The sequence below is a fragment of the Talpa europaea genome (genome assembly GCF_964194135.1).
Source record: "Talpa europaea genome assembly, chromosome: 12".
NCBI classification, from domain to species: domain Eukaryota; kingdom Metazoa; phylum Chordata; class Mammalia; order Eulipotyphla; family Talpidae; genus Talpa; species Talpa europaea.
The window spans coordinates 86,475,168-86,495,959 of NC_140079.1; the positions used below are offsets into that span (position 1 = coordinate 86,475,168).

At 47.4% G+C, this 20,792-nt stretch overlaps 1 protein-coding gene across 1 annotated transcript; it reads left to right on the top strand.

Moving 5' to 3' along the window:
* The first annotated feature begins 16,517 nt into the window (after positions 1-16,517).
* NUPR1 (nuclear protein 1, transcriptional regulator) lies at positions 16,518-18,399 on the top strand. The gene is made up of 3 exons (XM_084249504.1): positions 16,518-16,651; positions 17,057-17,206; positions 18,090-18,399. Exons 1-2 carry the CDS (start codon positions 16,540-16,542, stop codon positions 17,191-17,193), a joined length of 249 nt encoding a protein of 82 aa, XP_084105630.1. The 5' UTR covers positions 16,518-16,539; the 3' UTR covers positions 17,194-17,206; positions 18,090-18,399.
* The last annotated feature ends 2,393 nt before the right edge of the window (positions 18,400-20,792 follow it).

Below are 20,792 nucleotides of genomic sequence, written 5' to 3' on the forward strand. Positions count from 1 at the left end.
GGTACCTGTGAATGTGATCTTATTTGGAAATAAGGTCTTTGTAGATATAATTAAGATGTACATTAAGGACACGCTGGATTAGGGGAGGCCCTTATTCCAGTATGACCAGTATCCTTAGGAATAGTGGAATATGGTAAAGGGCATCTACGAATAACCCATAGAGAACATTATACCTAATGGTGAAAGACTGAACTTTCTCCCTTACGATCACAAACAAGTCAATACTGTTCTGGAGTTCAAATCCAGGGCAAATAGTCCATAAAATGAGATAACAGAATCCAGATTGGGAGGGGCCTCCCCTGGTGGTGCAGCAGTTGAGCACTGGGCTTCGAGGCTGCCTGCTGCCTGCAGCCTCTGCAGCACCGTTAGTTCCCCCGCTGCCGGTGAGGGTCCCACAAAAAAAAAAATAAATAATCCAGATTGGGAAAGAGGAAGTAAAACTGTCCCTACTTGCAGATGACATGACCATATATATAGAAAATCCTAAGGAATCCTGTAAACAACTATTAGAACCAATACAAAGGTTAGAACTAATAGCAAGACTGCAGGATATAAGATCAGTAGACCAAAAAAAATTGTATTTCTATGTACCTGTAATGAAAAATACAAAAGTGAAGTTATAAAAAATTCCATTTTAGCAGCATAAAAAAATTTAATGGGAAGTACACACTTTTAAGCTGCACTTTTTAAAAGTAAGAACTACAAAATCATTGATAAAAGAGATTAATACCTAAATGAACGAAAAGCTATCTCATGCTCATAGATCAGAAGACTAAATATTAAGTCAGAAATACTCCCCAAATTAATCTATAGTTTCAACGTAATCCCAAATGGCTTCTTCACAGAAATTAAGATTCTCACCTTAAAATTCATATGAAAATTCAAGGGATCCAGAATAGCCAAAACAATCTGGAAGTTTTCCCAATTACAAAACATGCTACAAAGCTGCAGTAAGCAAGATAATGTGGTACTGGCCTGAGAACAGACATAAAGATCAAAGGAATAGAATCAAGAGACCAGAAATAAGCCCTGGTATCCACGGCCAATTGGTTTTCAACATCTGAGTGTGTCCGGACAATTTAATGGAAAAAGAATAGACTTTTTGATAAATGGTGCTAGGACTAGATGTCCATATGTGAAAGAATGAATCTGGGTCCCTCCTCTAGACCATATTAACAGTGATCTGAATAGTTTTCCAAAAATTATATATAAATGGCCAACAAGCACATGAAAAGATGCTCAATGTCATTAGAAATCAAGGAAATGCATGTAGAAACCGCAGGGAGATCCCACCTCACATTCACTGGGGTACAATCAAAGAGACATAATAACAAGTGTGGGTGAGGATATGGAGAAATTGTATGAATGGATAAAGTGTGGTATTATGCGTACAACAGAGTCTGTACTTGACAATACAAAGGAATGAAGTACTGACACAACGTGGATGAACCTTGAAAACATGCTAAGTGACAGCCAGACACAACAGACCACATATTGTATGATTCCATTTATATGAAATAGCCAGAAAAGGTAAGTCCATAAAAGGTGGGAGGCAGAAAGGGGAGTGACTGTGGATGAGCAGGGGGTTTTCTGGCCAGGTGATGGTATGCCCTAAAATTGACTGAAGTTGCACAACTCTGAATATATTAAAAACAAATGACTGTACATTTCAAACAGGTGTATATCCCCATCTCCCCAAGTCCCAGGCAAACACTAATCTACTTCCTGTCTCTGTAGCTATGCATACTTTGTTCTTCATTTTCTTTTATTGATGAATAATATTCCACTGTTCAATTATGTCATATTTTGTATATCAGCTCATCAACTAATGGACATTTGGGTTGGCTATTTTTTGGTTATTATGAACAATGCTGCTACACACACTCATTTTTGAACATTATGAATACATGTTTTGGGTGGACATGTTTTCATTTTCTGAATATAAATCTAGAAGTGGAATTGCTGGATCACTTGGTAACTCTGTAACCTTCTGAGGCATGGCCAGACTGCTTCCACAGTGGGAGTGTCATTTTACTTTCCCACCAGCAAGGTATGAAGGTTCTGCGATCTCTGCATCTGCACAAGATGTGTTATTATCTGTCCTTTTTATGATACCCATCCTACTGGGTGTGAGACGATAACCAGTGGCTTTGATTTGCAGTTCCCTGATGACTATTGATGCTGAATATCTTTTCAAGTATTTAGTGGCCATTTGTGTATTTTCTTGAAAGAACTTCCCTGTGCTCATTTTTATTGGATATTTGTCTTTTGTATTATTCAAATAATGTCTCTTGTATTATTGTGTCCTTTAAAGCACATTTTCAATTTTTATGAAGTCCAACAAATGTTTTTGATTGCGTGTAACATTGATTTGTTTTTTCTCATACATACGTGCAACAGTATTTTTAACACTCCAGTTTTATCACCCCCCCTTTTTTTTTCAAATATATATCAGGGGAGAGTGCAACACAGTCCCCACTACTACAAATTATGCAGTCCCATTTCCCACATAGGGAAACCACAGGGGTTGGACCATCCAGAGTGCAATGAATGAGCCTCACCCTGGGAAAACTATCTTCGTGATCATGGTATCTCCTCTGCAGGTAAGTACAGGTAAAATAACTTATACATAAAAAATCTGGATGCCTTCTCTGTAGCTGTCCTCTTTCCAAGATCAGCCTCTGTCACATAAGGCATTAAAAACAGGGAACTCCCCAGTGCTATTGTTTTCTGGGGTCAACGTCTCTCCAGTCACTGCCTGGTTTTGGTTGCTATCCAGTACCTGTAGTTAGTGGTTTTTATATTTTGTGCAGTTTGTAATCAAAATATCTGATACTTTATTCTAAAATGACTGTCATAGGGCTGAGCACAATAAGAGCTTTTTCTGGTGCTAAGGGAAGCTGTGCTTCTAAGTTGCAACGCTCAGATACCACGCCCTCAACCCAGCCACCATCAAGAATGTAGATTCCTATTCAACAACTTGTTTTTTAAAAATTAAGATGAAACAATGATTTTTCTTGCTATTCTGTATCATGATTCTGCACCAAAGCTTACATGAGTGGTTCCTTGTAACCTTACATCAATCCTATAAGCACACTCTCTTGACAGTAGGGGAAACTGAAGTACAGAGAGATTACGCTATGGAAATGCAGGTAGTTGAGCTGGGATTCCAAAGCTGCAGACTCTAAAATGTTCTTCCTCCTCCTGATTCCAAGTTTTGTCACAATTCCAGTGCTCCCATCCCAAACATGCACAGACTTTCATGCTCCTGTGATGCCTGCCGAACCTGTTATGCCTGCCTGGAATGCCCTTTGATCCTACCCCCTATTTCCCTCCAGGTCTCTCAATTTACTCATATCTCATGGCTCAAATCAAATGGCAGACAAGTTAACAGCTTTAAGCAGTACTTGCGATGCCCTTTCATGTCATGTCATACAGAGAACATGATAGTATCTGCATGGCACTCTGGGGTAAAAGGACAAAACAGCTCACAGCCCAAAATGATTGGCAGGGGGATCTGGCTGCCCTGGACCCTTCTCTGCCAAGGACAATCAAAACTTCTGGCAACTTACAGAGCACCCGAAGCAAACTTCAATTCTTCCACTTGTCACAGATACAGTTTCCCTTAACGAGTCTCTCCCATCAGACCACAAACTCTCAACAGTAGGGGATGCAGTTTTATTCATCTTTCTGTTCCCAGCAAGTTGTACAGGGTCTGGAACCTACTAAATCCTAAAAATGGAATTCTGAACTGAACCTCTTAAACCAGTCTTTCAAAATACAAATACTGCAGCAAGTTTTAAACTGGGCTATTCAATATTTTCTCCTCTGCCACACCCCAAAATTAGTTGCTATCAGCATACTCTACGAGGGACTAATTCCCTCCCACGGAGAAGAGATACTTCCCCTTGAGGGAGCCATTCACTCTTCCCCAGCCCCTACTCTGCACCAGGCAACAGGGATGCACAGCAGCGACTGAGACCGGCAGACCCCGCCGCGCGGGTCCACCAGCGACCGGCGGGTAGAAACTGCAGCCTGTGCCGGCAAACGGGGGCAGACGAGGAGGCAACTGAGGTATCTGGAGGAATGGAAGCTGCTATGCCAGAAGGGCTACGTCTTGACAAACAGTAAAAGCTGCCAGAGCTCGGGGACTGCCGTCCGCCCTCGCCTCCCCGTCCCGTCGAGCCGGGGAACGCGGCAGCCCAGGGCCAGCCAAGCGCGCAGCGCCCCGCGGCCGCCGCGCGCACGCGCAGACCCGGCCGGGCCTCCCGCCCAGCCCGCGCCGCGCCCCGCCCCTCCGCGCCCGGGCGCGTGCGCAACGCCCTCGAGAGCGCCGCGGCGAGGCCGGAGTGTGGGGACGCAGAGGGGGACCCCGGCCTCCGCGCCCGCCGTCCCCCGGCGGGGCGGGGGGTGGGGCGCCCAGATTGCGACCCGCCGGCACCTACCGCGCCACGGGCGGAACGAGCACGTCACGCTGGCAATTGCTACGGTGGGCCGGGCGCGTCCCTGGAACGCTCCTTAGAGTCTGTGAATGACAACGCGCTTGTGTTCGAAGATTCTCGTGTGTCGAGAACCACACGGGCTTTTTTGCCTTTTATGATCCTAGGCGCAACGCGGAGGGCCCCGCTACGCACGCGCCGTTCTTACTCTGTGACGTGCCGCGCTGCCCCTTGGGAAATGTAGTTTTTACTTTGGCACACCGTTTTAGGCTCTAAAGCTGAATGAAACTTAATGAACTAAGGTTCCTTTGTGTTTTCAGCATCTTTTTGCATTCCGCGTAGTCTCTATAAAATAATATATTTTTTTAAAAAGCAGAGGGCCTCCCTCGTGGCGTAAGGGGTTAAGACGCAACCTATGAAGCAATCCCAGCCACGAGTTCGATTCCCCCAGCCGGCCAGGGAGCAACCCACATGCTCAGCAGACCTCTCCTGACTCTCAGCAGTGTATTTCAGTCAGTCTGACTGTTCTGTTCCCCACTCTGTCTCTGGTGAATCCTCTCACCACTACCCCCCACCTCTGACCTGTACCCCAGCTCTTGTATGCATAAATAAATAAATCTCAAAACAAAAAACAAAAAGCGAAAAACAAGCAGTTTGTTGATGGTGGGGGGCGGGGAAAGAGGGTATGTGAGTACTCGCTGCTTTTTGCCTCAATTTTGCTGTGAACCTGAAAGTGCTCTGAAAGTCTTTTCTTCTTTTTTCATTTAGCAAATAAAAACCAGATTTGTAGTTCCAGAAAGCAGGCCTTATGGAGTCTTCCCAGGGACATATTAAAGGTATGGGAAAATATTTAGTTATAAATGGTTTACTTACAAGTATCTTGTAATTTCTTACATAACCCTGTAACAGGGTGGTCCCCAGGAAAGGGGGAGGTTCCCTGCCCCACCCAAGGGAGGGTGGAGCTGAGCAGGAAGAGGAGAAGCAGAAGAAGAGACTGAGGAGGGAAGCAGGATGGAGCCAAGAGACCTGGAGGAGGCGCATGGAGCCTAGAGACACGTGAAGAAGCTGCGCTTGTCACCTCCCCATGGGTCTCACCCACATCTGTGTCACCCCGTCCACGACCAAAAGACAAGCGCAGCTTCTTCACGTGTCTCTAGGCTCCATGCGCCTCCTCCAGGTCGCCTGGCTCCATCCTGCTTCCCTCCTCAGTCTCTTCTTCTGCTTCTCCTCTTCCTGCTCAGCTCCACCCTCCCTTTGGTGGGGCAGGGAACCTCCCCCTTTCCTGGAGACCACCCTGTTACAACCCTACCAAAGTTTATTGTTACAAAATTGTTTATTTGATAAACTTGCCGGCTCAATGAGGTCAGGAGCATCTGTTTTGTTGATCTATATATTCCCAGTTCCTAGCTCAGTGCCAGGCATATAATAGGCCTCAATACATATATTTTTAAAGATTTATTTGTTTATTTATACAAGCACTGGGTACAGTCAGAAGCGCAGGAGGGTGTGATAATTTACCAGAGCCAGAGCAGGGAACAGAACAGGCAGACTGACGAAATACACTGCTGAGGGGAGCAGTGGGCGCTGCAAAAGTCTATCGTGCCATGTGGGACCCTCGCTGGCGGCTGGGGATGGAACCAGCACTGCAGAGGCTGTGGGCAGCTTCGCAGCCCAGGGCTCAACTGCTGCACCACCAGGAAGGCCCAGGCCTCAATATTTTTGTATTTGTTAAAAGAATCTCAGACTTTAACACAGTTTCAGCCCAAAACTTAAAGCATTATTTTCTTCCATCAAGATCGCTTTTCTGGGCCTCCCCGGTGGCGCAGCGGTTGAGCGTTGGGTTGCGAGGCTGCCCGCGGCCTCTGCAGCGCCGGTTCAACCCCCGGCTGCTCCCCAGCCACCGGAGGAGGGTCCCGCGTGGCGCGCTGACCTCTCCTGCTGCCCGCTGCTCCCCTTAGCAGTGTACTTCGGTCCTTCTGCCTGCTCTGTTCCTCGCTCTGGCTCTGGTGAATTCTCTCACCCTCCCGCGCTTCTGACTGTACCCAGTGCATGTATAAACAAAACAAACAAACAAATAAATAAAAAAAAATGCCTCTATTAAAAAAAAAAAAAGATCGCTTTTCTTTCTGTGGTCTTGTGGGGTTGTAACAGGGTGGTCCCCAGGAAAGGGGGAGGTTCCCTGCCCCACCCGAGGGAGGGTGGAGCTGAGCAGGGAGAGAAGAAGCTGCAGAAGAGACTGAGGAAGAAGGAAGGAGCAGGATGGAGCCAGGAGACCTGGAGGAGGCGCATGGAGCCTAGAGACACGTGAAGAAACTGCGCTTGTCTTTTGGTCGTAGACTGGGTAACACAGATGTGGGTGAGACCCATGGGGAGGTGACAATGGCAGCTTTTATCTTGATGTTGATTTTGCTCTTTTCCTTCCAGGCTTGTTTGGTTGTTTGTGACCCTTTTCTGTGGGTCCCCACTGGAAGATGCTTTAGACTTGTGGCAGGCTTTGGGGCCTTGTTCTGGGCCGATCCCATATGGATGGAGTTTTACCCACGAGGGGACGGGTAACTTTAGGTGCTTCATTTAGAAACTAGACTCTTTGCCTTACCTGTATTGTTTCCTAGTTTTATTAAAGTTCCTTCCCATTAAAGTCTCATGTGTTTTGTGTTGATGCGGCGGATGGCCGAACCCATTTAGAATAGGCAGGTTTGCGGGGTTTGGGCTGCCCCTCTCCCTGTCCTATAACAGGGTCAGTCTCCTCAAGAAAGTCAGATAGGCTTTTCTCAATTTGCCCAGAGTAGGCCTCTTTTTAGCTTGGTGTGGGAAATAGATATCAATTAAGGTGAGCCTTGCAAGGGCTATCACCATTACTAAGAGACTGCAGACTGTTTCGGTTTTAGAGCAGCAAGAGCTCTGAAAGCTACCAGAAGCATCTGTCTCTGCCCATAGCCTTCTCCCCTTCTAAAGCTTAGAAGAGATACCTAGAAGAATGTAATTTGGAAGGTCTCACCCAGTTCTCCATTTATCGTTAACATGCCCTCTCTAAGAATCACATGTTGAGGTACCCCCATCCTTGTCTGCAAGTTTCTCTTTCTTTGTCCTTGATGCCCCAGATCCCAAAATGCAGGATAAATATTCCTGGTCTATTCCATTATTCTTTAGAATTTATAACCATGTAAATTCTCCATATGTATGTTATTGAATGGATTGTTTTTCCATTGCTGTCTTCTACTGCGTTTTTTTTTTTTAAAGATTTATTTATTTATGTATACAAGAACTGGAGTACAGGCCAGAGATGTGTGTGTTGGGGGGGATGAGAGGATTCACCAGAGACAGAGTGGGGAACAGAACAGGCAGATCGACTGCTGAGGGGAGCAGCAGGCATGACAGGAGAGGTCTGCTGCACCATGTAGGTAGCTCCCTGGCCTGCTGGGAATTGAACCGCGCTGCAGAGGCTGCAGACAACTCCACAGCGCTGCACTCAACCTGCTGCGACACCAGGGAGGCCCATACTGCGTTTTGATTATTGTCTAGCCCAAAAAGAACCCAGAGGGATACCGGGCTACTGGACAATTTCCTCTTGTGCCCTACAGTTTCTGTCTCAACAAATACCATATCATCCACCCTATAGCTTGAATTCCCACTAACTCCTGTTAGTGGAGTTTTGCAAATTTTGCATTTGTAAAAGTGTCAGGAGGTATCTCTCCTGAAAGTCAAATATCTTACTCCTCAGGAGAGGTTTGGAGCTCACCACTGCCTGGATTTTTCTTAAATTTCTGATTTCTTTAAATTTCTACAATAAGCATGTATTACCTGATTAATTTTAAGTGTTTTAGAGTGTTGCCCATGTGTAAGGGATAACTGTCTTTCCCTTCATATCCAAATTTTACAGAAGAATCATCATTTTCATATGTTCACCTCCCAGACAGTGGCCTGAGGCAGGACCGGAGTTATCCTTGACTTCACCCTTCCCCTCTCCACCCTTATTCGATCCATCGCTCTGTGTCTGCTATAAAAATAGCAACTCACATTTGTTGGGCACTTACTGTTAAAAAAAAAAAAGTAGAAAGAACAGTCCCAAAATGGAACACTAGATACCAGCTTCCCCTAGACTTGATACCTAATTTCATTGCAGTTTCAGCCTTTCACAAAAGTGTAATCCTAAACCAATCAATACGGAGTTTCCAGATCAGTAATATAAGACACTGCTGTTTGCCCCAGGGAAGATGATTTTACTGGAAATAATCTTCTTCTGCTAATAACCTTACTTCATCCTCTTGCAGTCTATAAATACCGTCCATTTTGTGTAACCTCTTACAGAGTCTAGGTAAGATACTACCCAATAAATCCTTATAATAAGGACAGTTAAATCTCTAAATATGTGAATTTTGTCCTTTAACACTATGCATAAGGCACTTATATGCATGTTCGCACATTCATAGAACATAGGCCCCACCCTCGGCCAAGGTGCTTCTGCTCTTGCCCAAATAATGCAAAACTGTCTTTATTTTTAATCTCAGGCCCAACAGTTGGATTACTTCATCATTGTGCTCTGCACAGCCTCCCTGTATATATCATGGCCTTTTATCCCTTTCTTCACTCCTCCTACCTTCCCCTGTGGAATTTGGGAGTGTCTTCTTAAAACCTGCATGTTGCTTAGTGTGCATGTATTTTTAATTCACCTACATGGTATTGTTCTATAACTCTCATTCTATTTCTCATTTTTTCCACTCAGCACTATGCTTTCAAGACCTGTCCTTGTTGTATACACCTGGCCTATTACTTCTCAGCCCACTGAGTTATATGGAACAAGTTAGAACTGTGGGACTGACCAGAACATTCCCTTTGCTTGGGGGGCACAGTGGCTTCCTGTGAGAAAGCCCCAGCATGGCCAGGAAATCTGGGCCTGTCCTAAGTCATTTCAAGAGTATCACATCTGAAAGTCATTCCAAAGAGCTTTGAAAAGTCACAGGGATTTTTACTGAGGTCAAGACATAGGGATTTGTAACAAGCACTCCACAAATCCCTTCCTTCCTGCAGAGTTTCACTGCTGAGGGCAATACTCTTAATCTCTCCTTCTTATTTGCTTCCCACTATGCCCCCCCCGCCATGTTGCTTTTTTGCATGGTAGCTTTGGGCACCATCTATGTATAGTCCGCCACCAATCTCTCGGTTTATACCTGTCCACACCCACCCATCACCCCACTTCAGTAAAACAAAAGGCTCTCACCTTGAATCTGACCTCCCAGGACAACCAGGTAGGGGAAATTTTAACTGTCAACTTCAAAAATAAATAGCCAAGACTAACCTAGGCAGTGGGGCTGGGAGAGGGCAGGCAGGCAGGCTCTAATCAGTGAGGTCTGGGGATCTTGGGGGTGGCAAAGATGGAAGGGGGTGATAAATAGCCGATTATATCTTCTAATAAAAGGACAAAAAAAAATGAGAAATCATCCCACACTTCCAACAAGTGTTGGAAAGGATTTTGGAAAAAAGGAACCCTTAAACTTTGTTGGTGGGGATGTAAATTGGTACCACCATTTTGGAAAGCAGTCTAGATCTATCTTTAAAAATGAAAAATGGAAACACCATATGATTCAGCATTCCCACTTTTGGGTACTATCTGAAGAATTATGTGTTCCTCAATGTTTACAATAGTTAAGATATGGAAACAATCTTCGTATCCACTAGTAGAGGATTAGATAGAGAAGATGTGGTATAGCGACACAATGGAATACTCTTCAGCTATAAGTAAGATGAAACCCTATTCATAGCAACATGTAAGCAACTCCAGGGGATTATGTGAAGCAAAGTAAGCCAGAAAATAAAGACAAATATTGGACTATCTCACATATGAGTAATATAAAAAACACAAAGCAGAAAAAATGATAAAGCAAAATAAGTATAAACTAGCAGACATTGATAACCAAACTCAGGTTTCCTAGGTTCAGAGGGAGGGGGTAGGGCTGAAGGATAACAGGGGAATAAGGGAAGGTGGTGGGGAAACAAAAATAAATAGCTAGTTATTTTGCTGGGGAAAAAAAGTGTATTCATGAATAGCCAGAACTGCAACTCAGAAATAAGTTATGCTATGGAAGACCATGGGCAAATCCTAATGCTAAGGATAGGAGCTGCTTTATAGAGGAAGGGGGTTGGTTTGGGGAGGGGCTATTCTAACTAAAAATTCATTGGGTGGAAATAAGAGTTCAGCTTGGTGACTGCTGTGCATTGGCTGGACTTCAGGCTTCCCATTGGTGGAGCTGTGATTTCCTGTTTGAAAGTGCAAGGAAATGCTAATTCCTGTGGAGGGATGCAAATGAAGCTGAGCGCCTGTAAGTAGCTGCCAATGATAATCTGTGAGAGCTCCCTCTACAGGCTTTCTGAGCTCAACTTTAGTTGGGGTTTCTTTCATTTTCACACAGTGATTTACGTTTAATGAAGATGGTTTGTTTTTTTTTTAACTGTTCCCAACATGTACCAGCAAACCATAACATGACCGGAAGGTGGCAGAGTATGCAAGGAACCTAAGCTGAAATAACTCTTGAAAGTTGCTTCATTCCAGAAGAGGCATATACTGTGAAAATTCAAACATTGCTGAAATCTAGAATTTGTAACAAAGAAAGTAAAAGTTCTCCATATTTTCTGCTCATGACTATGCCTTTGTGACATTCCAGGAGATTGCCAGGCATACCAGTGTGATCTGCCTGGAGGAAACACAGGGGGCTGGGAGACCTCTCAGGACACCTGACTCAGTGGGAGTGTATCGGGGGCTGGGGAAAGGATCAGGGCAGACTTCCTAAAGGGGGTAAAGCTCCAATAAGAATGACAGTGAGGGTCTCCCTGGTGGCCAAGGGGTTGAGTCTCAGCACTTGAAGCTGAGATAATCCCAGGATAGTACAGTGCCACTATTTGGTTCCTACTGAGAGTTTGGTACATATCACATATCCCATTGCTCTCTACGCCATTTTTCCGTCAGCAACTAGATAATTTTTCTTACAAAAATAAGACATTAGATGTGACATAGTCCATGTAGTCGCAGGCTGTGCGCGGGGATCTCCCACCGCCTATGTAACTTGCAAAATGCTGGTCGTCATCAGCGAGAAGTTATTTGAATAGATTTTCCTCTGCAAGGATGGAGTGATGCAAGGATGTTTCAGTTTGAATAATGCACCAGTCGGCATTTAAAGATTACCCTGCCTGGCCCCCAGTTTTCTCTGGACATTCCTTCAGAGCATCACCTTTGTAGGGCAGTAGTCCTCGAGGCCCCAGGAGCACATCAACATGTGGGAGTGATCAGTCAGAAAGTCTGTTAGATGGAATTGAACCTGGATTGGCATTTATATAGTCAAGAATTTTTGTCCAGGGCTTCCCCGGTGGCGCAGCGGTTGAGCGCTGGGTTGCGAGGCTGCCCGCAGCCTCTGCAGCGCCGGTTCGATCCCCAGCTGCTCCCCGGCCACCAGAGGCGGGTCCCACATGGCACGCAGACCTCTCCTGCTGCCCGCTGCTCCCCTCAGCAGTGTACTTCGGTCCTTCTGCCTGCTCTGCTCCCCGCTCTGACTCTGGTGGATTCTCTCACCCTCCCGCGCTTCTGACTGTACCCGGTGCTTGTATAAATAAATAAAAATAAATCTTAAAAAAAAAAAGAATTTTTGTCCAGGTACAGGTCCCCTTCATCCGATATCAGTGTGATATTGTCCACTTGGTTTTCCAACACACTGCTGGATGCAATGACCTTCTCTGGGGAGGGCTCAAAGCCTGGGCTAGTGCCCTTTACGGCTTGAATGTGCTGTTCTCACATGGCTTATTACATGGTATGATAATTCCCTGCCAAGGGACCCTAACATCCACTCACTCCTGAGCCCCTGGAGAGGGGACACTGTATTCTGCTTCCTTTTATAGCTCAGCACCAAGCAAGTAACTAGCCTATAGTGAGTGCCCTAAACTTTTGTAGAATGAAGAATGCTGCCTCTCTTGTTCATCTGTCCTCATCTATTAAATGGCATCAGGTTTGCGGGGCTCCAGACTTCCAGTAACAGAATCTATTTTTTGAAAGTCTTGCACTATTATTTTACCATCAATTTCTCAGTCACCCAGAGAATGTGTGCCACACATTATTATGCCCAACACAACGTATTACTCATAATTAACTATTAATTCAATAAATGAAGGCCAAGATTCGGATTATAGTACATGTATAGTAATGTTCTGCAGCTTTCTTTTTTCTTTTTAAAGATTTATTTATGCATACAAGAACTGGGGTATAGGCCAGAAGGGGGAGGGTTGAGAGGATTCACTAGAGGCAGAGTGGGGAGCAGTACAGGTGGATCTACTGAAATGCACTGCTGAGGGGAGCAGTGGGCAAGAAAGGAGAGGTCTGCTGCGCCATGTGGGTCAGCTCCCTGGCTGAACTTGTGCTGCAGTCGCTGCTGATAGCTTCAAGTGCTGAGACTCAACCCCTTGGCCACCAGGGAGACCCTCACTGTCATTCTTATTGGAGCTTTACCCCCTTTAGGAAGTCTGCCCTGATCCTTTCCCCAGCCCCCGATACACTCCCACTGAGTCAGGTGTCCTGAGAGGTCTCCCAGCCCCCTGTGTTTCCTCCAGGCAGATCACACTGGTATGCCTGGCAATCTCCTGGAATGTCACAAAGGCATAGTCATGAGCAGAAAGTAAATAAACTTCCTCTTCCTCGTGGCTGACATATTAGACACACCTGGAGACTGAAAAAACAGCTCTTGACTTTCCCATTGAGTCACCTTTGGGCCTTACAGGTCCATGCCAATGGATTCCCAAAAGTCCCTTCTCTCTCAGCCCCCCCTCCCTCTGCCCACCCCTCTCCCCAGGGTCCAGGCTTCCTTCCTCCAGCACCTGCATGGTCAAGGCCAGGGAGAGTGCCCGCTCTGGATCTAGTGAGACTGGCTGCAATGTCTTCACAGTTCTCTATAGGACTAGAAATGCGCCTCACATTTCCCAGCTTCCAGGTATCTGGAAGCTGAAAAAGCAGAACGGGTCTTGGCAAAGTTTCATGTATTCAGTGGGTCATTTATTGAACAATAACTCGAGCACACGATAATAAGATCCTGTCCTTGTGAACAGCTAACATTTTCTGGCTACTTACTATGGTCTAGGAGCTGCACTGGGCCTTTAAGAGAACTGGTCCTTTATTTTTATTTAATTATTTATTTTAAAGATTTATTTATTTATGCGTACAAGAACTGGGTACAGGCCAGAGGTCTGTGTGTGGGGGGTGAGAGGATTCACCAGAGACAGAGTAGGGAGCAGAACAGGCAGATCTACTGAAATACACTGCTGAGGGGAGCAGCGGGCGAGACAGGAGAGGTCTGCTGGGCCATGTGGGTAGCTCCCTCACTGGGGATTGAACTTGTGCTGCAATAGCTGTGGATACCTTCATAGGTTGCATGTTAACCTCTTACGCCGCCAGAGAGGCCCAGAACTGGTCTTTTAATCCTCACAAGAGTCCCACTAGGTAGGTAGGTACTGTTGTCAATCCCATTTCATGAGGAGCCTGGGGCTGGGAGAGGGAAAATAATTTGTCAAAGGCACCCAACTTGCCGATGGCAGAACCCAGCGCAAGATGCAGGCAGCGGGCTGTGGCGCCCCTCCTCTACCCAAAAGGAAACCAGACCAACCACTGCATTCCAGCGGGGCCACATCACAGAGAAGCAAACAAATTAAAGAGATATTCTGATTTGTGATAATTGAAAGCAAAACCAAATCAGGGTTATAGAGGCCTGGGAGTTATTCTGGATTGGAGCGTGGGCCCAACTGCTAACGATTTACCTCCCCATCTGACTGAGATGCCAGAGGTCCCTGTCTTCAGCATCTGCCTCGTCTAAGGCAGGCGCTAAGGAGGGAGGGAGGCAGGTATCTCTGACAGGTGCCTCCACACTCACAGCTGCTAAACCTCTGCCCATGTTTGCCCAGCTGTGCTGACTTAGAAGGAACCTGGAGCTGGAGTAGGTGGCCAGGGAGGGCCTCACCACTTAGCACCAGCCATGTGGCCTTGAACTAGTTGTTCACTGAGCCTGAGTTTTCCTCCTTTGAAGAATGGAGGCAACAGTACAACGTCACTTGCCAAGCTCTGGACGAAACCCTTTCACCCATGGGTGCTGTTGCTATCCTCTCTTTATACACGAGCACACTGAAACCCAGAGGTGAGCCCAAGGTCTCCCCGCTGGAGAGAGGAGTCCTGGTGGTAGAGGCGAATGCACCAAAGACCGCCCCCTAGGGGCAGCGCGGGTACTTACCGGTGTTTTGGTTGCCGGCCCCCCACCCCAGGGCCGTAGCCCACCAAATTGTCTCCCGGCCTGCTCAACACCTGACTGTGCCTTTACACATCCATGCGGCTAAGGAACTTCTTTACAATGACTGAGCCTAGACCCTACCCCACCCACGTCCTGACAGAAAGAAACGAGCTACTGTACTTGCTAACGAAGCCCACTGCTGGCAAGGCCCCGGGTTAACTCATTTTCTCCACTTAATTGTCTGGGTATTTGTTATCTTTTTCTAAGGTTATTTGCCACTTTTTCTTGCCATCCAGTCTGTTTGTTTTTATCCCAGATCTTTTTTATTCATGTCCCCCCTGTGTTCTCTCTCATTTCCTGGGTGTTAAGGACTCACAAATCACCCAAATTTGGAGGACAAAAGCTAAATTTATTTGTGACCCAGGTCAGGGAGTCACGCAAGAGGAAGTGGACATGACTGAGCTATTCGAGGCTTGGGGGGAAGGATGGTGTTTAGGTAACAGCTGAGATGGAACCGTGTTTCAGTGGACTCACAGGAAAGCGGGGGTGAGGACAGAGAATTAACAGCTGGGCTGGGTGGAGAAGGTCCTGTTGCACCAGAGACCACAGAGTTAAAAGAAAGTGGGATGTGGTGTCTGCCCTGACCGTGGGAACTGGAGCTGGGGCACAAGCCTCCCCTCAAGCATGGGTGGGCAACTCAGGTTGGGGCCACTCCTGGCCAGTGCCACCCACATGGGCAGATCCTTCAGGCAAGAGTAGAAATTCCACTCTCATGTATGTATTTGAACCCCCTCCCTCAGTTGATATTAAATAGGTACAAGTAATCTGTTTATTTCATAATGTCTTCTACCTACTTATACCCACGTTTGAAATATAGAATACATCTTATTTTGTTATAAATTAGTTTCTTTTTCTGTCTCCTTCACTTTGCAGTGAGGACATGATATCGGGCTTTTTGGAAACTGTAGGATTCGCTCTCACAACCGTGTAAACTGGCCCAGGCATGTGGCAAGTGCCCGTCCACACATCACGTCCTGTCGACCTCTCACCAGCCTGCAGTGTCAGTGCGGTTATTATTACAGAGAGCTAAAGTGACATGTCCAGGGTCAAACAGGAAGTAACGGGCCCAGGGTTTGAACCCAGGGTGTCTGGCTTCAGATTCTTCATTCCTAACCACTCTGCTGGCTTTCTCTCAAGTGAGAGAGATTATCTAGCCCCCCCCCCCAGTTCAGGATATTAAGGGGTTCTGATTTTAAAAGGGGGGTTGATGGGGTGAGATCTAATGACCTAACACATAGTGTGTTGCTCTCCTCTCCCTCTCTTTCTTCACCTCAAGTCCTGCCAACATGGCTCTGAGTCTGAGCCAACATTGAGTTGGCAGGGAGGGGGCCGGGGAGCAGCTGTGTGGCCAGGCCCGGGAGGGGAACGTGGCAGAGGGAGGAGATGGACAGGAAGGAGGCAGCCAGGTGAGAACCTCAGGTCCCTGGGGGTCTTGAGGCCAAGGACTATTCCTGCCCTGATCCTGCCTCCGTCCTCCTCCTCCTGCCTGAGGGGTGGGGATCTCCTCTGTGGAAAAATACCCAGCTGGGCGAGCCCCAGAGGGAGGGAGGAGGCAAGGGGGAGTGAGACTCAAGACAGATTCCTTTTCCCTCTCGTGACTGGTGTTTACTGGGCTGGGTTCTGGGAAAGCGTTAGATTGCATCAGACAGAGCCTCCAGGGCTGGAACCGGGAGGCAGGCCAGGAAGGAGGCCTGGCCTTATAAGTTGGGGCCAGAAGACTTGGCGGTGTCAGGAAACCAGACACAAACAAAGTTTTAGAGAGGAGAGACAGGGAGAGTGAGGCAGACAGGATGGCCACCTTCCCTCCGGCAGCCAGCTCTTCCCGGCAGCTCCCAGGCCCAGAGGATGAAGACCCCTGCCTGGATGAATATGACCTCTACAGCCTGGCCCACTCCTACCTGGGTAAGACCTGGCTCTGCCACCTTTCTGGTCCTTCCACTTCTGATCCCCACCCCCACAAGTGACTGGAATCCCCCCCAAGGAGGACCCCTCAGTGGACTTCTCCCTTCTTGGACTCCTCACTTTCTTTATGTCAGCATGTTCCCTTGACCTTTCAAGTCGCCTTCTTCCAGCCCCTTGTCCACCCGGTGTGTCCTGGTCAGTCCTGGGACCCTACACTCACCTGGAGACCACCCAGAGCCCCTCATTCCTAGAGGAGGATACAGGGACCATGACTGATGCAAGACTGCCTTGCCGCACCCCACCCCCCACCCCCCAGCCTCCCTGCTCCACATCGGCTCTTTCCGCCTTGCACTCCCGGCCTTCTGCCCCCGGTCACCTCACCTCAGACTCTGCCTGGCTTCCCAGGAGCGGGAGGCCGGAAAGGTCGCACCAAGAGAGAAGCTGCTGCCAACACCAACCGCCACAGCCCTGGTGGGCACGAGAGGAAGCTGGTGACCAAGCTCCGGAACACAGAGCAGAAAAAGCGAGGGGCACGGCCCTGAGGCAGACCTGGAGGTGAGGAGTCAGGGCCCGGGGCTTGAAGGAGTCCATGTGCCTTGAAAGGACAGATCTGAAGGTGCTTGGTTTGGGGCATAGAGGGGATACGTGGTCTCGCCATAGAATGAAGTGAGTCGTGCATTTGACTCTGAGATTCCTAGTGAAAGTGTTATAGGACAGGGAGAGGGGCAGCCCAAACCCCGCAAACCTGCCTATTCTAAATGGGTTCTGCCATCCGCCGCATCAACACAAAACATATGAGACTTTAATGGGAAGGAACTTTAATAAAACTAGGAAACAATACATGAAAGGCAAAAAGTCTAGTTTCTAAATGAAGCACCCAAAGTTACCCGTCCCCTCGTGGGTAAAAGTCCATCCATATGGGATTGGCCCAGAACAAGGCCCCAAAGCCTGCCACAAGTCTAAAGCATCTTCCAGTGGGGACCCACAGAAAAGGGTCACAAACAACCGGACAAGCCCGGAAGGAAAAGAGCAAATCAACATCAAGATAAAAGCTGCCATGGTCACCTCCCCACAGGTCTCACCCACATCTGTGTCACCCAGTCTACGACCAAAAGACAAGCGCAGTTTCTTTACGTGTTTCTAGGTTCCATGTGCCTCCTCCAGGGCTCCTTCTGGCTCCATTCTGCTTCCTTCTTCAGTCTCTTCTCCAGCTTTTTCTCTTCCTGCTCAGCTCCACCCTCCCTTGGGTGGGGGACCACCCTGTTACAAAAGGGGGAACAGACCCTGTCCAAGTGGAGCAAAATTTGGTTTACAGATAGAGGGGAGCTGAGGCCCAGAGAGGGTGGGGTCCTTCCTTGGTGTCACAGAGCAAGAGACCATAAGAGGTAGAATTAGCACCCAGGCCTCTGTCCCTTTCACACCTGCTTTCCTTCATCAGATGAGGCTGGAACCCGGACACCACACCTCGATGGCGACAGGACCGCAGTGCAATCAGGACCACAGAGGAATCGGCTTGGGGGAGAGAAGGGCAGCAGGACCCAGGCCTATTGCCCCCACCCCACCCCCAGGACTTACCCTGCCTGACTAAGGCTCCGAAGGGCCACCAAGGAAGCATCCCCCTCCCAGAAAAAGGGCAAGATGGGGAGCAAGAGGCTGAGATTGGAGAGGCAGAGTCGGAAAGGTACCCCCAAAATGAGAAAGAGGGGAAGGAAACAAGCTTTCCAGGGTGGCAGCAACAATAAACAAAAAACAGCAACTACAGCTTGTGTGTTTTCGTCCTCTCTTCTGTGTTTTCGTTTGCACACATTTCTGCCCATTTGTGTCTGCAGGTGCATGCACCAATAAAAGCATTTTTTGTTAGTGTTTGCATTTGATTATGTACCTGCAAGGGGGGTTCCTGACTGTGTGGGCGTGGCACAGGTAGAGGTGAGCATGGTGTGCTGTTTGTATGTTTGTGTTTTGATGTGTAGATTTCTGCCATCCTGATAGGGTGCAGGGAAATTTCCCATTTCTTTGTAATCCTGCTCATGAAGCAATCCCCCTCTTTTTTGTTGATTATATTTATCCACATAAAACCACCTTTTGAAGTAAATGTTATTTATTGGTGCCATTGGCAGACTTAAAACATGAAGGGACTCAGCCCAAGTTACTCAAGGTTCGAATTCAAAGATGCTTATTGTCCTCAAGTAGGTGGTGGGTCCTTTTGCCCCGGAGGCTGCCAGGATAGCTCATTTGGGAGGCCAGCTTGGGAGGGAGATTCTTAGTGTGAATCAGTTTGAGAAGCATGTGGGACCAGTAGGAGGTGTGACTGGAACAAACAGGATTCACTGATTGAGAAAACAGTTTACTAAAAAGAAATACTCAAGCAATACTCTCTCACATAAGAGTCCCAGAGTAAACACCCCTGGACTAAAATGACAACTCCACTGTATTGGGTTCCAGCTACTTTTAGCTGCTCATTCTGCCCCCTCAAAACATGGCTTCCTCTTTAACATTCAAGACAGCCATTAGGTCTGCACCTCAGCCTGTGCAAAGAGGGCAGGAAGGGGCAAAGGAGCTACACCCATTCATTTGTGAGGCCGAACCTAAAAGCAGGACATATGACACCTACTCAGAATTTAGTCACATGGCCACACCCAATTACAGGAGAGGCTAGGAGATGCAGAATTTAGCTCCTTAGGCATCAGTTAGCCCAGATTTGTGGGGATTGGGGTTTTATTATTAACGGAAACAGAGCAGAGTGGCTGCTGGAAAAAAACAGCAAGAAACATTTTTCACAGTCTCAACATAGGTGGGGGAGAAACTCCCTAGTTCTGGCCCTGGGCTGGGCCTTTTCTGTCATTTCCTGCCCTTCCTTATAAACCCAAGACTGTGAAACTGGAGCCAAATGTTCTCCAGGCCCAAGATCATGGACAGAAGAATGGGACACCCATAGGAGGAGTCAGAGATGCACAGTGGATCACCAAGGAGTAAACCTTTGGGCTGCTTTACCATCACCCCCTCCCCCGTGTCCAGCCCAGTAACAACCACAGACTCTCTCACTGGGAAGGGCATTAAAAGGCATCGAGTCCAAACCCACCCCATCCTGGGGTCACCCCTGCTAGTGTGAATACCACTAGGGATAGAGATCTTGCTGCCTTTGAGTTGCCTGATTGCAGACTCTTCATCTGTTCCTGAACAAGATTTGCTTTTTCTGGTACTTTCTATCAGAGATGTCTTTAATCCCACCCATCTGGCAAGGTTTATTTCAAATGCCTCCTTCTCTTCAAAGTCTTCCTCCCAGTTGCCCTACACTCACGCCTCCCCCAACCCCAGTCCGGGCCCATGTAGCAAGCCTACATCCAGAACTTCAGTGATCTTGTCATAGTTTCTGCAGATTTCCCCATGAACCTCATGACAGTTATTGATTTATTCATGTTTAATGGATGTCCACTGTATTACCAGAGCCTGGTCTAAGGCATGGGTGGCAAGGAGGGACAAATGGAACCCTGGTTTGTTTGGAATCAAACCTTAGCATAACTGTCGGCTCTTGAAATCAGGAGGCAAATGGCAGAAGCAGCCCTGGGCAGTGAACTGTCCACCCAGCATAGATCTGGCACGTCAGCTTCTGGTAATCAAGGCAGTGGCTCCCTTGTATTGAGCTACTACTCAGTGACATGTGTCTTACAGGTGGTAAGTTACAGGCATAAATAGGCGTTACTTTAATTCTGACTGTCACCCAATAAGCACACCATTACTAACCCCATTTTACAGACCAGAAAACCGAGGCTCAGACAAATTCAGTAACTTGTCCAAAGTCACACAGCTGCAACCGGTAGGAGCTTTGGGGTTTTGAAAGTGGGATTTTGAACTTGGGTGGATCTGGCTTTGGATGCCCAGGTTTTTCCCTTTTTATTTATTTTGCATAGAAGAGGTGGGTATAGGCCAGAGGTGGATGAGAGGATTCCACCAGAAATAGAGTGGGGAGAAGAAAAGGTGGATTTACTGAAATATACTACTTAGGGGAACAGCAGGCAAGACAGGAGAGGTCAGCTGCGCCATATATGGGTCAGCTCCCTGGCCAGGGATCTAACTCAGGCCACAGCGGTGATAGTGCTGAGATTTAACCCCTAGGCTACCAGGGAGGCCCGGCTTTCGCCTT